Raw genomic sequence first — 15,652 nt, forward strand, 5'->3', positions numbered from 1 at the left:
CAGCCTCCCAAAGTGCTGGGATTATAGGCGTGAGCCACTGCGCCCGGCCTCAAGTGTATCTTTTTAAAAATTCTTGTTTGTTTTATTTTGTTTTGTTTGAGACAGGGTCTCACCTTGTCACGCAGGCTGGATTGCAGTGGCATGATCATGGCTCACTGCAGCCTTGACCTCTTGGGTTCAAGTGATCCTCCTACCTCAGCCTCCCTAGTAGCTGAAACTGTAGGCACCAGCCACCATACCTGGCCAATTTTTTTACTTTTTGTAGCGATGAGGTCTTCCTAAGTTGCCTAGGCTGGTCTCAAAGTCCTAGCCTCAAGCCATCCTCTGGCTTTGGCCTCCCAAAGTGCTAGAATTGCAGGCATGAGCCATTGCACCCACCCTTAAATTCTTGAAAGTAGTCTCTATCTTATTGTTTTGTATAGAAATTATTTTGGTAATTTAAATGAAGGAATATAGTGTAAATAAAAGATGTGTAATATTTTACATATCCAGTTACTGAATCAACAAGCATTATTGCATTATGTATCTGCTTTTCTCTTACTATTACTTTCACAATTGCCTACAGTTTGTTGCTGCTGGAGGGCTTCAACAGTTACTAGAAATTTTTAATTCTGGAATTCTAGAGCCTAAAGAGCAGGAATCATGGACGGTGGTAAGTGCAAATTTACTGTTTCAACTAGTTACAGTAGTTACCGCATTTGATACACTTCCATTTCATCAGCAAGTATAGCTTTTGCCATATAGTTCATTATAATAAAGTATGGAATATAGCAGAAATGAATTTAAAAATACAGTTTGATTAATTATGGAATAAGCATTTTTCATGTTAACTGTATTAAAAATTCTTATGATAAAATTAATTACTCTAAACTCTGGCCAGTTCATAAACATGTTTCCTTTAGGTTGATGAATTATATATTAATATTTATATAAAGTTTGGTTGCTTTTTAAAAATTTGGTTTACATCTTAGTTTTTTTTAAAAACTTTTTTTGTTTTATTTTGTTTTGATCATTTCTTCCTTTACAGTAGTAATACTAAAAAATGTGTTTCCAGACCATGTTGACTGGCTTACATTAAGATGGATACAGAAATTGAGAGTAAACCTCTAGAAATTTTTATAGCAGTTAGACGTTGTTTCTGTATTTTTATAATACTTGATAAAAGTATTGGTCCTCAACAAAGTGGAATTTTTTTTTTCTGTGAACTTGCATGAAAAAATGGAAATTAAAAAAAATGTTTCTCTACCACTGTGATTTGAAGAAGTACTATATGAAAATAAAATTGCTTGTAGAATATTTAAATCTGCATAATGATATACAAAACTGCACAGGTCAGTTTCAAACTCAATGTGAAGGACATTCCATTTGCTTCCATCCCAAAACAGTTTAGCATTATCAAACATTGAATTCAAGTATTTTCTTAGTTCCTGTGTTTGTTTTGTTTTGTTTTGAATTGCCTTCGAACCTAGGAGTCAAGTGTAATGATTTGACATCAGGTACTCTTACGTCTAAATGTTTTAGCTCATCAACTATCATCAGTGTTAGTGTATTTCACATGTGGGCCAAGACAGTTGTTCTTCCAGTGTGGCCCTGGGAAGCCAAAAGATTGGACACCCCTGCACTAAAGGTTTTCTCTGTTTTTCTTGAAATTATGAATACTTTCCTGAAGTAGTATTAATAACATTTTATTGCCAATATGTGGCTTTTGTAGCTTTGTAATGCCCAAGATGCAAAGCATGTCTAGGAAACAAATTGCTTCCAGGTCAACTGGTATTTCCTGTTTATAATGCATGTCTCTTAATATTATGAAATACTTCTAAGTTCAGGATTGTTCTTATTTCTTTTTTTTTTTATTTTCCCTTTTCAAATGAGTTCAGTTGAAGTATATCTTTAAATTTTTTTTTGAGATGTAGTTAACATGCAATCAATGTACTTCTCCAAAATACAATGTTTTTACCATAGTCACAAAGTTGTGTGACCATGACCAGCATCTAATTCCAGAACAATTGTATCACCTCAAAAGAAACCTCCCCCCAAATGCTTTAGCCCTGGGCAAACACCATTATAGTCTGCTTTCTGTTTCTGTGGATTTGCCCATTCTGGACATTTCCTATAAATGGAAACCATACAATGTATCGTCCATTGTGACTGGTTTCTTTCACTTAGTCTATTTTCAAGATTCATCCTTGGAAGTAGCAAGTGTCAGTAATTCATTTTTTTATAGTTATATTACATGTTTATCCATTCACCAATTGAGAGGCATTTGGGTTATTTCTACACTTTGACTATTAGGAGCATTTGTTTATGAATTTATTATGCACGGATAATGCATTTTCACCTCTTTTTGGCATATGCTTAGGAGTGGTATACCTTGCCAATACTTAAGTAGTATTTTATTGTGATTTCTAACGTTTACATTTTCCCCGTGCTAAGGATCTTGAGCAGCTTTTCATGTGTCTGTTGACCATTCATAAGCATGTATGCATGTATGTGTGTGTACATATATATACACACACACACATTCATACATCTTTGGCGAAATGTTTGGTCAGTCACAGCTGAATCCAGGGAGTGGAAGATTGATCAGTTGGTGAACATTTGCATTGTTTCCAGTTTGGGGCTATTATCAATAATGTTGTTATAAACAGTGGTGCCTTGGGTATAGAGTGCAATTTCTGGGTCCTGTGGTAACTTCTGACTTTTTGAGGAATTTCCAAACAGTTTACCAGAGCTGCAACATTTCACATTTCTGCCAGCAATGTGTGAGGATTCCAGTTTCTCCACATCCTTTTCAAGACTTGTTAGTGTCTTTTTTATTTTAGCTATCCTAATGTGTAAAGTGGTACCTAGTTGTGGTTTTGATTTGCATTTCCTTGGTGACTAATGAGGTTGAACATCTTTTCATGTGCTTATTGGCCACTTGTTTTTCTTTCGAGTAATGTCAATTCACATCCATTACCCACTTTTAATTGGGTTGTCTTTTTGTTGATTTGTTAGAATTCCTTATGTATTTCAGATACTGATTCCTTACAGTGCATGTGATTTGCAAATGTTTTCTCCCATTATATGGGTTGCCTTTTTCCCTTTCTAGAGGCTATCCATTGATTTACAAACATTTCTAATTTTCATGAAGTCTAGTGTCTGTTTTCCTTTGTGCTTGTCCTTTTGGTGTTGTATCTACAAAACTTACCTAATCCCCTTATGCAGAGATTGATGACTCTGTTTTCTGTTAAGAGGTTTATGGTTTTAGCTCTTACTTTTTTAAGTCTTTGGTCCATTTTAAGTTAATTTTTGCATATGATGTGAGGTTGCAGTATACTTTTCATGTAATAAATAATGCACTCATTTTAAAGAGTGAGATTTGAAAAATGTTTAATGCTCTAACATCCAAATAAAGAATATTTCTATTAAAAAGTTCCATCCTGCAGTTTTGCTATTAATTTTTCTTTCTCTGCTTTCTGTTACAATAGGTGAGATTTTCATTTTATAGAATTTCATGTAATTGGATCAGTGCAATATGTACCCTTTTGTATCTGGCTGCTTTTATTCAGAATGCTTTTTGAGGTTGTTAAATGTGTATTAGTAGTTGGTTCGTTTTCATTGCTGAGTAATGTATTCGTTGTATAGGTATACCACAATTCATTTATCTGCTTACCTATTGACATTTGAGTGGTTTGTAGTTTTGGGTTATTACAAATAAAGCTTCTGTAAACATTCACATACAGGTCATTTGGTATATGTATGTTTTTATCTCTCGGATTAATGCCAAGTAATGAAATTGCTAAATAATATGGTGAGTGGAAGATTAACCTTGTAAGAAGCTGCCAAACTGTTTTCCAAAACAGTTGTACTATGCAACATAAGAGAATTTCATTTACTTCACATCCTTGTCAGAAGTTGATATGGCCAGGGTTTTAAAATTGGAGCTATTCTAGTGGATATAGTAGTGTTATCTCACGGTGGCTTCACTTGTCCTTCCCTCAATACTAATGATGTTTAGCATTATGTTGTGTGTTTGTTGATTGTGTATTTATCTTCTTTTGTGAAACGTCTTAGTATATAGTTGTGAGATGGTCTTTTCCCTTAAACATTATGGAGAAGTCTTTCTCTGATGTATGTATGGGGACAAGCCCCACACACATGCTATGGCTTACTTTTTCATTGTACTGACAGTATCTTTTAGGGGAGAGGTTTTAATTTTAATGAAATTTGTATCCAGTCTACAAATATTTGTTCTATGGTCACAAAGACTTTTCTCCTCTGCTTTCTGTAAGTTTTATAGTCTTCTTTTACATTTAGTTCTATAATGATACATTTTGCATTTTGTGTGTGCAGTATTGAATTTTTTTCCTTCTTCATATGGCTGTTTGGTTTTTGTAGCACCAATTTGTTGAAAAGACTTTTTTTCTGTCTGAATTATCTTGGTATCTTTCTTTTAGTTCAGTAATATGGTATTGCTATTATTGCAGGAAGAAAGTACTGTTTCCTGGTATATTTGTATAGGAATATATTTGGCAGTGGAATCAGGAAAGCAGGAGGTTAAGAGCTATTGAAGAAAAAGCTGTGAAACTTTCATCTTGTACATAAGTGATATTCTAATTAAAGAAAGTACACTAAGTTATTAAAATTGAGCTTCCAGTCAGCTGTAAATATTATTTTTTATACATACTAAACAATATTTAAAACAAATTTTAAAATAAATGTTTGTTTTTAATGTGGTCGTGGAAAGTGCAAGATTTTCGTTTGAATTATTTTCTAGAATTACTGAGAATTGCTTTGGTCCCTAAATTTTAAGAGTCTGTGCCACTTTTGTGGAGAAACAGCATAGAATACTTTGTTTCTCAGTTAATTTTACTGATAAGTAATATCCTTGACATCATTTTAATTTTTAAAAAAAATCTAAATTATGAGCAGTATGTTTTTCAAAAATCTCGTAGCTCTCTATTATATACATTTTTATGATGCCTTCATTAAAGAAATGAAAGTGTCATTTCCATTTCATTAAATACATCTTGTATACCCTCTTTATTTCTAGATAATTTTTCTTCATTTTTATAAGATTGAATTATTACTGACCATAATATTTGAGCAGCAAAATTTTTATAGTATGTGATTAAGTACTAGCTATAATTTTTTATTTTCTGGTCTTCTAATCTCAGGATTGTATAATGGCCATTCTAAATTAATGGAAATAGGGAAATGACCATTTCTTTTCATTTACAGTGGCAGCTAGACTGTCTTGCTTGCTTGCTGAAGTTAATATGCCAGTTTGCAGTAGATCCCTCCGATTTGGATTTAGCTTATCATGATGTCTTCGCCTGGTCTGGTATAGCGGAAAGCCATAGGAAAAGAACCTGGCCAGGCAAATCAAGGAAGGCTGCTGGTGATCATGCTAAGGGTCTTCATATACCACGATTAACAGAGGTAAAGCGCAGAAGTTAATGTTTAATTGTAGTGATGAATTCCATTTATTTTTATAAACTGAAGAAATATGCTAATGCTTAAGAAATGTATTCTAGATTACTGTGACTTAACCTGACAGCCAAACTGATGGCATTGTTTTAAAGCAGTAGTGATTATGAAGCAGTAATGCTTTTCATTTTATCATCCAGAATGCAGAAATGAATCATGTGCCATTTTAATATCTGTGAGACTGAATTTATTATTTGGACCCAGTAATTTATATACTTTGAGGGTGCATTTATGAAAACAGAAGCCATAGTTGGTATTTCAACATAGGTAATTTAAAATAGGGAATCGGTTTTACGTGTATGTGTTACAAGGCTTTAAAAGCAAAGGGAATGGTGAGGTAATCCATATAAGGAGCCATTTACCACCCCTAGATCTTGTGGAACATTAGGGAAGTGGTTGGGTCATCAGGAACTTAGAAGCTTGCAGGAGGGATCCCTTTAAACTGGGGTTTAGGCCTCTGAGAAATCAGTGACGCTCTTATGCTCATCTGCTAAGATTCTCAGAGGCGACCTGATAAAGCTGGTGCTAGGAGTGCCTAAAAAAGCCAAAGGCTGCAACCACCTGTCTCTTCTAGGTAAATACTTTCAGATAAATGCTGACAGAAAAAAGAAAGGAGTCTCTCTAGTATCCTAGACTGGCACAACCTAATAGGAAGCCAACTGGTGAAGGAAGAATTTGGTTTTTGATATATTAGCCCTAGCGTAATAGAACAAGTGTATAAGAGGGTAGATTTCGAGATGAAAGAAAATACAGTTGGCCCTTGAAAAATAGAGGAGTTAAGGATGCTGATCCTCCATACAGTCAAAAATCTGTGTATAACTTTTGACTCCCCCAGAACTTAACTACTAATAGCCTACTATTAACCAGAAGCCTTACCAATAACATAAACAGTTGGTTAATGCATATTTTGTATGTTAATACTATTATATACTGTATTCTTAAAGTAAGCTAGAGAAAAGAAAGTATTAAAATCATAAGGAAGAGAAAATATATTTTCTGTTCTTCAAGTGGAAGTGAGTCATCATAAAGGTCTTCATCCTCATGGTCTTCACACTGATTAGGCAGTAGAAGAGGAGGAGGAAGGTGAGGGGTTGGTGTTGCTGTCTTACGAGTGCCATAGTTGGGAGAAAACCCAGATATAAGTGGATCTGTGCAGTTCAGACCTGTGTTGTTCAAGGGTCAACTGTATTAACCAGGACATCCAGCAATAAAAATAGAATCTTTTTGATTGTGGATTCTGTAATCACATATTTGCCTTTCCAACATCTCCATCAGTGAGCTGGGAAGTAGGGATTGATCAAGATGAGATTTTAGGGAGATATCATTCTGTAACCTTTTGAGAACCTCACCTCATATCTACCCAAGAAACATCAAAGTAATGAATTGTTACTGATAGATTGTGATGAACATAAGGTTAAAAAGTACTGGTATAAATGGAAACCTGAAGCAGATTTCCTTTTTAGAATTTTGGGGGTTAAATGGGAAAAGTGATCTCTGCCAGTATTCCAAATAATTTACATCTAATAAAATTAAATATATGCTGAGTACAATATAATCTGAATGTATTCTACAGTGTTGTGTTGTGAACTACCACTTTAGTAACCTTACTATAATGTTTTGGTCATGTTTTTTTCAGAATAAAGTTTCAGGTTATGGTAATTGTGATCCTTTCCATCAACTCACTAAATAATTTCAATGTTTATTGACCTTTATTAGCTATTTCCTTTTGAGATTTTAATAATACAAATATACATAAGTGTATGTGTAAAATACATGTGCACATTTATGGAGTTTTATAGGTTATTGGTTTGTGTTTAAAATAATATGCAACTACAAGCTTATTACAGGCACATGCCACTGTGTCTGGCTAATTTTTGTATTTTTAGTAGAGATGGGGTTTTGCCATCTTGGCCAGGCTGATCTCAAACTCCTGACCTCAAGTGATCTGCCTGCCTCGGCCTCCCAAAGTGCTGGGATTATAGATGTGAGCCACCGCGCCTGGCCAATGTTATTTTTTTTTAGTTTAGAAAAGGTGTATATTATATAGTTTTGCATGAGTGTATTTCCCAAAATAATTACAGCTTAGTATGTATATCTAAGATCTATGGAAATAAAAATTTTTGTTGCGTTAATACCGAAGACGGTCATCTAATGTTGATATACTGTAGGTAGTAAGGAAGAACACTAACTTATTTGAGTTTACCATCATTTTTCCATGTGATCTTATTCATAGCATTTTAGAAAGTTACTTGCAAAATTTAGCCTAAACATCAACTTTTCTGGAAGCTTTCTCACTTCTGCCAGGGACAGGTTTAGTTGCTGCTCCCTTCTTTTGCTTATTTGCACATTGTATATACTTGTGTTACCATGTTTTCTGTAGCTGCCTGCCCCAGTGCAGAAACAGTACCTTATGAAGTATGCACAGAATGCCTTCCAACCTGCAGAAGGAATTTAATAATTCATTAAGTTAGTGAATTATTTTCTCCCATTATATGGAGGAAGAACTAGAACTGAGAAATTCCATATATATTAAGATCATGTAACCTGAAGCTGAATGTTGAGCCTCAGGATTTTGAATCTAGAATTCATGCTCTGTACCCGTGGTATATTATATGGCTTTTTAATTTTTATTTCAGGATAGTTGAGGAATCTATTACTACTTGATGTTTTTTATTTTCTTCCAAAGTAAAAACATGTTTAATTCTTCACCAACCCCTTCCCAAGAAACCACTGACATATATATATTTCTTTCCCCCAATTCAGTGGTATGCAGAGAATCTATGAATCGAATGTAAAGACTATTTTTGCCCCTATTTCTAAATTCTTAGTAATTTCTTTTTTTTTCTTTTTATTTTTTTTGAGACATTCTCATTTTGTTGTTCAGGCTGGAGTGCAGTGGCACAATCTCGGCTCACTGCAGCCACTGCTTCCGAGACTCAGGTGTTTCTCTCTTCTCGGCCTTCAAAATGGATGAGACTATAGACATGCATCACACACCCAGCTAATTTTTGTATTTTAGTGGAAACAGAGTTTCACCACGTTGGCCAGGCTAATGTCAGATTTCTGGGCTCAAGCAGTCCACCCACCTGAGCCTCCCTAATTGCTGGGATTACAGCATTTACAGTGAGCCACCATACCCAGCCTACAGTTGCTGCTCTTAAGTGTGATTATAAAATTCTGGTTTTCTGATTCTTGGCATTTTTACAGTATTTTCAAAGAATTCTTAAGACAATATTGTGTTACAGATAAATGTCAGTAATTTGGAATTTTGGGTTAAAGTTTTGTAATACACATCTCTTTAGTAACTAAGTAATGGGTGCTTTTTGAGGGTTTTCCTTTTGCTGTATTTAAATATCTTTTAAAATGTTTTTGTTTTAAAGGTATTTCTTGTTCTTGTCCAAGGAACCAGTTTGATTCAGCGACTTATGTCTGTTGCTTATACGTATGATAATCTGGCTCCTAGGTATGCATTTTAAAATATATTTTGTGTGTTCATGTATAGCAGAAATATAATATTTTAAAACTTTATTTTGAAAAATTTTAAACTTACTAGAAGAATTTGGGGAATATTATGAAATCTCTCATACCTTTCATCCAAATTTACATGTTATTAACCTCTTGCTAAAATGTGTCTTGTATTTATGAGTTACATATTTTCTGTGTTTACATGTTTTCCTGAATCTTGTGAGACTGAATTGCAGATATCATGACTGTTTACCAGTACTTTGTTGTATATCTCCTAAGACCAAGGACATTTTCTTAATAGAGTAAAATTTTTAAATTTATAACATTTAACATTGACATATTATCCTTAACATATAGTTGGTATTAAAATAATCCTATTGGTATTCTGTATAACAATATTTTTCTTGCTTCAGGATCAACTAAATGTATTGCATTTCGTTGTCAGTTCTTCTATTCATCAGAGATAACATTCTCAGCCTTTCTCTCATGATACATTTTCAAGTAATACAGGCCAATTATTTTATAGAGTACTTTTCAGTTTGGGTTTTCATGATTAGCCTTCATGATTAGATTCAGTTATTTTTTAAAAGACTCTTAAGTTTAGACTCTAAATCATTATAACCTATGTGTTTGTCATACACATCTCTTTAGTAACTAAATCATGAGCACTTCTTGAGGGTTTACTTATTTCAGTCAATGTTTTATTCATTCAAATTTTGTTTATTAAATCTGAAGTCATTTGGTATTTGCTGTAATAAGATTTTACCAGTGATTCTTTTATTTGTTTTTTTTTATTTTGAAACATACAATATATTTTTATTGACTAGACACCCTGCTGTGTGATAGATCTTAAAACTTCCTGCTCTATCTGGAACTTCATACCCTTTGACTTAGACCCTCTGCCCCACCCCACCTTAGCCTACCCCCCCTTCCAGCCTCTGGTAATCATTATTCTACTCTCTTCTTTAATGAGTTTGACTCTTCTTTAGTGAGTCTTTAAATAAATGATAAAAAATATAGAACAAATAAGTAATGGAGCTCTCTTAAAATATAGTCTCTTTTGCAAAAATTAGCTGGGTGTGGTGGCACGTACCTGTAATCCCAGCTATTGGGAGGCTGAGGTGGGAGGATTGCTTGAACCTGGGAGGTCAAGCCTGCAGTGAGCCATGATCATGCCACTGCACTCTGGCCTGGGCAACAGAGTGAGACCCTGTCTCCTGTCTTTTAAAACACGTAAACACACATACTCTCTCTCTCTCTTGCTCACTCAGTGTCTCACTCTGTCACTCTCACCCACTGCTTCCCTTTTTTGGGGGTAAGTGATAACCTTATAGGATATATGTTAATACATTGAATTATTTTTAGTTCATTGCTGAATTTAATTGGTGGTGGTGTGTTTTTACTTTACAGAGTTTTAAAAGCTCAGTCTGATCACAGGTCTAGACATGAAGGTAAGGGTTCCACAAAGTTAACTTTTAGTGAATAAAAACTTGAATAATATATTGATATATTTTACCTTTAATAATGAACATTTTGTTTTCATTTTAGCACAGATCTTTATAGTGAACTGTTTTCTAATTTTTCTTTAGTTTCACATTATTCAATGTGGCTCTTGGTGAGTTGGGCTCATTGCTGTTCTTTAGTGAAATCTAGCCTTGCTGATAGTGATCATTTACAAGATTGGCTAAAGAAATTGACTCTCCTTATTCCTGAGGTAAGATAAAGGTTGAAGGTTAGTACTATTACTTTTATATGTTTTCATGTTATTAGCATTGATAGTAAATAAAAGAGCTAATGGAAACAAATGTGCATGAGTCCATAAATATATCACATTATCTACTTAATCCTTTAAGGTCTGGAGTGTTTTCAACTATGTATAATGTTTAAGAACTTTTGACTATTATATATTATGTAGCATTTATATTTTTCTGAAATGTTTATAGAATGATTATTTTGCTTTGGATTAATAAAAATTTTTTTCCAGGTAGTAGGAAAGGCTTGAGAATTTATTTTGGTAATTTATGTTTTAGAAAAGTTCTGTGGCCGTTTTTTTTTTCTTTGAGACAGGATCTCCATGTTCCCTGTATCACCCAGGCTAGAGTGCAGTGGTGCCATCATGGCTCCCTGCAGCCTCAACCTCCTGGGAGCAATCAATCCTCTGACCTCAGCCTCCCAAGTAGCTGCACATCACCGTGCTCAGCTAGTTTTAAACTTTTTTGTAGAGACGGGGTCTCGCTGTGTTGTCCAGGCTGGTCTTGAACTCCTGGTGTCATGTAATACTCCTGCCTCGGCCTTCCAAACTGCTTGGGATTATAGGCATGAGCCACTGCACCCAGCCTGCGTTTTCTATTTAAGTAGAAAAATAGAGGCTAGAGAGACTACAAATAAAAGAAATATATTTTGCTTCCCATGTTCACACTGAGACCAGTATAATTTTTGTTAGCCGTATCTTGGCATTACCTCATATTCCTACGTGAAATAATAGAAACACACTTACTAATACATTTAGCTCCAAAGTCACTTATTTTTTAAATCAGCATTGTCTAAGGGGCTGGGCACTGTGGCTCACACCTCTAATCCCAGCACTTGGGGAGGCCAAAGCGGGTGGAAACATGAGTTCAGGAGTGCAAGACTAGCCTGGCCAATATGGTGAAACCCCGTCTCTACTAGAAATACAAAAAATTGGCTGGGCGTGGTGGCAGGCGCCTGTAATCCCAGTTACTCGGGAGGCTGAGGCAGGAGAATCGCTTGAACCCAGGAGGCAGAGGTTGCAGTAACCCAAGATCATGCCACTGCACTCCAGCCTGGACAACAGAGTAAGACTATGTCTCAAACAGAAAAAAAAAAAAAATTAGCTCTGGATTTAATGCCATATGTGTTCTTGTCCTGTCTCAGGTAACCATTTTGACATTTGGACGGTTTCCTTCCTATCTGTAGAATATTCTGATTGAAGTTGCTTCTGTGTTGCTTCTAGTTCTGAAAATATTTTATCCTCTGTCTTGTAAATAACTTAAATGATTCTAAATGTTCTTATTCAGTTATTCCTTGTATTTACTTGTTGTTCTTATTTTGTTTTGTTTCTGTTTTTATGACCATGCTTTAGGATTTCTAAAATACTGTATATATTATGGTATACCTTGAGGTACTTTATTTGATCACGTGTGATTTACATGTATATATGTATGGGTTTAGAACATTTTTTTAATTAATTATTTTTATGAGGCATAATCTTGTTCTGCCACCCAGTCTGGAGAGCAGTGGCATACCAGCTCACTGCAGGTTCTACCTTCCTGGTTCAAGCAATTCTTGTGCCTGTCTCCAGAGTAGCTGGGACTACAGATGCAAGCTACCACATCTGGTTAATTTTTGGATTTTTTGTAGTGATGGGGTTTTGCCATGTTGGCCAGGCTGGTCTCTAGACTCCTGGCCTCAGGTTATCCCCCTGCCTGGGCCTCCCAAAGTGCTGGGATTACAGGCTTGCCCAGCAGAACATTGTATTTAAAATCACCTAAAATTGTTTCTGCTCACATATTACTAACTTCTTTTTTTTTTTTTTTTTTTTTTTTTGAGACGGAGTCTCGCTCTGCCGCCCAGGCTGGAGTGCAGTGGCCGGATCTCAGCTCACTGCAAGCTCCGCCTCCCGGGTTTATGCCATTCTCCTGCCTCAGCCTCCCAAGTAGCTGGGACTACAGGCACCCGCCACCACGCCCGGCTTGTTTTTTGTATTTTTTAGTAGAGACGGGGTTTCACCAGGTTAGCCAGGATGGTCTCGATCTCCTGACCTCGTGATCCGCTCATCTCGGCCTCCCAAAGTGCTGGGGTTACAGGCTTGAGCCACCGCGCCTGGCCCATATTATTAAGTTTCTAATACTAACTCAGACTGTCTTTGGAACTTTCTTTTTCATCTAGACTGCAGTTCGTCATGAATCATGCAATGGTCTTTATAAGTTATCCCTGTCAGGGCTGGATGGAGGAGACTCAATCAATCGTTCTTTTCTGCTCTTGGCTGCCTCAACATTATTGAAATTTCTTCCTGATGCTCAAGCACTCAAACCTATTAGGGTAAGATTTTACTGTGTTTAAAAGCAGTTTCTATTTTTGAAATTTCCTTTGCCTCAAGTTTACCATTGTAATATAACCTTAAAATTTTGATCATTTGACTACTGTGTGTGATTTTTTACCAAGAGGATAATAGTTATATACTTCTTAAGGTGACAGCATTGTGACACATTATGTCCATGTTACTACTAGGAAGAGACTGATTTCAGCTCTGTGGTCTTTCTCGTGGATACTCTATTTTAGATATGGCATTTATTCTCACTTGGTTCTGGGCCTTGTGTTAATAAGTTGACTGATAAAAAAATCATAAATGGAGCTCTCTTCTCTAGTAAGTCAGTTTTTTTATCTTTATGATATTCGGAATTTTAAATTTTATTTCCTACCTTAGTGCATATACTAGTCTTGTAAAAGGCTTCTACTACATAATAAATTTAGAGCCCACTTTTTACTAATCCCAGAAATTCAATGTGTTGTAGATTTACATTATTTTCCTCCTTATTCATATGTTTTTCAAATGTTAGTAATTTGAGACTAATATTTTCTTGAAAGTTCTTATGTTAGTCATTTTTGTGCCTGGTTATTCTGATTTTATAGAAACTAAGTGTGTACTCTCCATTTTTAAAAAGATTTTGAATACTGTTTAGTTGATACAGGAATTTATTTCATAAAGCCTCTAGTTTCTTAAATGTATTATAATTTTATTTTTAAAATGTTTTCACACAGTATAAAATTTTTTTAATAGATAGATGATTATGAGGAAGAACCAATGTTAAAACCAGGATGTAAAGAGTATTTTTGGTTGTTATGCAAATTAGTTGACAACATACATATAAAGGACGCTAGTCAGGTATGTTCAGAAAATTATATACTATTCTATATATTCTATTCTTGTTAATAGATACAAATTATGACATACATGTTCATGACTTTATCGGTTCTTATTAAGTGTACTTAATTAATCTATAACTTGTTGGTAGTGTCATATTTCTATTATATTTGTGCTTTTCCACCTTATTCTAATTCCTTTAGTGTTTTTACTCTGACCTTAGTTGAAACGTCTTCATCTGGTATCTATCCTTAATTTCCTGTCTCTTCTCAATAAGATATGTGGATGTAACATCTTATTTGGAAAGGGAAATGTAGATTTTAAATTTAAAAATACAGCATGTAGTTTGGAGTACCGAATATGTAAAATAAAATTGCAGTTCAAATAGAAGTTACTTTAAAGAAACAGTCAGTTTTTGCAGATCTAATATTCTTAGACTAAAATGACATTTCCATTCAAACAAAGTAATGTTTAAAACAAGTAAATTTCAGGCCCAGTGCAGTGGCTCATGCCTGTAATCCCAGCACTTTGGGAGGCCGAGGCGGGTGGATCACGAGGTCAAAAGATGGAGACCATCCTGGCCAACATGGTGAAACTCCATCTCTACTAAAAATACAAAAATTAGCCAGGCATGGTCACAGATACCTGTAGTTCCAGCTACTCAGGAGGGCTGAGGCAGAATCGCTTGAACCCGGCAGGCGGGGAGGTTGCAATCAGTGAGCTGAGATCATGCTACTGCACTCTAGCCTGGCGACAGAGTGAAACTCCGTCTCAAAAAAAAAAGTAAATTTCAAAGCAAATCTTGCCACATAAACACTTGCGTTTTTTCCAGTGTACATAAATTTACTAAATTAAAATGTGTCTAAGTTGTCAGTTCAGAAGAAAATGAGAAACACATAAAGAAGATCCTTTGAAATATTTAGGACACGTTTTTCTTAAACTTTTAAATGTATGTAAATGAAAGTTCAATGTGTTCACTTTAAAAGTTCTATGGTGTTTATACTTTTTGCTTTTTAGTTAACATCTGAATTCTTAAAATCTTTTCATTTGAGAAATAACTACAAAACTTAGTATTGAGCAAGTTTTAATATACTTATTGTTAATTAAAATATTGATGCCAAATAAACATTGTACTTTAAAAAAGAAAAAAAGAAAAAAAAACCTGGGCTTTCCCCTTTAAGCTAAAATAGGAATCTGATCTTGCTTGCTTGTAAAGTAATTTTCCTTTTCAGAGATTTGGGTTTCTTTGAGGGGACTCAAGTTACATTTTGTGAAGTCTGTTTTAATATTGTTGCTCAGTTATAATGAGAAGTAAAGTTTTTTTTGGAATGAACTGTAGAATTTAATATATTGTTAAAAGTCTAATTTAAGGGTGTTGTTAAAAACAAACCTTGGTGAATTGTATGTGAATTACATCTCAATAAAGTCATTAAAAAAAAGCTTTAGTGTCTTCTCAATAGATTACTGTGACTTTCTTAATTTATTATCAACATTCCATTGATTCTTTTTTGTAGAATGATTAGTGATGTGTTTAAGACTAATTTGATTAATTGACATAATGTATAAGTGAAGAGTTAGGTGTATTATGTTTATAACTTAATTGAATTTGGGAGAACTAAATTATTGTTGCCTGTAAGGAAATGATTCTGTTTTAATTTATGTTTGGTAAAACATAAAAATTTATATTTGAATTTTTATTTTCTTTTTGTATTAAGACAACGCTCCTCGACTTAGATGCCTTGGCAAGACATTTGGCTGACTGTATTAGAAGGTAAAATTTGATGTGAAATTGAAATTCATATTGTTAAGAAAAGAAGACATAATTATGTG

General features: G+C 34.6%; 1 protein-coding gene across 13 annotated transcripts in view; it reads left to right on the forward strand.

Moving 5' to 3' along the window:
* USP34 (ubiquitin specific peptidase 34) overlaps nucleotides 1-15,652 on the forward strand; it is a 288,078-nt gene that overhangs the window by 178,104 nt on the left and 94,322 nt on the right. For all 13 annotated transcript variants that reach the window (XR_012422341.1, XR_012422342.1, XR_012422343.1 and 10 more), the window contains 8 exons: nucleotides 566-652; nucleotides 5,224-5,424; nucleotides 8,853-8,935; nucleotides 10,348-10,388; nucleotides 10,527-10,651; nucleotides 12,847-12,999; nucleotides 13,739-13,843; nucleotides 15,538-15,593. Coding sequence is in view for 10 of the 13 variants with exons in the window: in XM_045369231.3 (XP_045225166.2) it covers nucleotides 566-652; nucleotides 5,224-5,424; nucleotides 8,853-8,935; nucleotides 10,348-10,388; nucleotides 10,527-10,651; nucleotides 12,847-12,999; nucleotides 13,739-13,843; nucleotides 15,538-15,593 (851 nt within the window). In the remaining 3 variants the exon portion in view is untranslated. The remainder of the gene's footprint in view (nucleotides 1-565; nucleotides 653-5,223; nucleotides 5,425-8,852; nucleotides 8,936-10,347; nucleotides 10,389-10,526; nucleotides 10,652-12,846; nucleotides 13,000-13,738; nucleotides 13,844-15,537; nucleotides 15,594-15,652) is intronic.

The sequence above is a fragment of the Macaca fascicularis genome, chromosome 13 (assembly GCF_037993035.2).
Source record: "Macaca fascicularis isolate 582-1 chromosome 13, T2T-MFA8v1.1".
Lineage (NCBI taxonomy): Eukaryota > Metazoa > Chordata > Mammalia > Primates > Cercopithecidae > Macaca > Macaca fascicularis.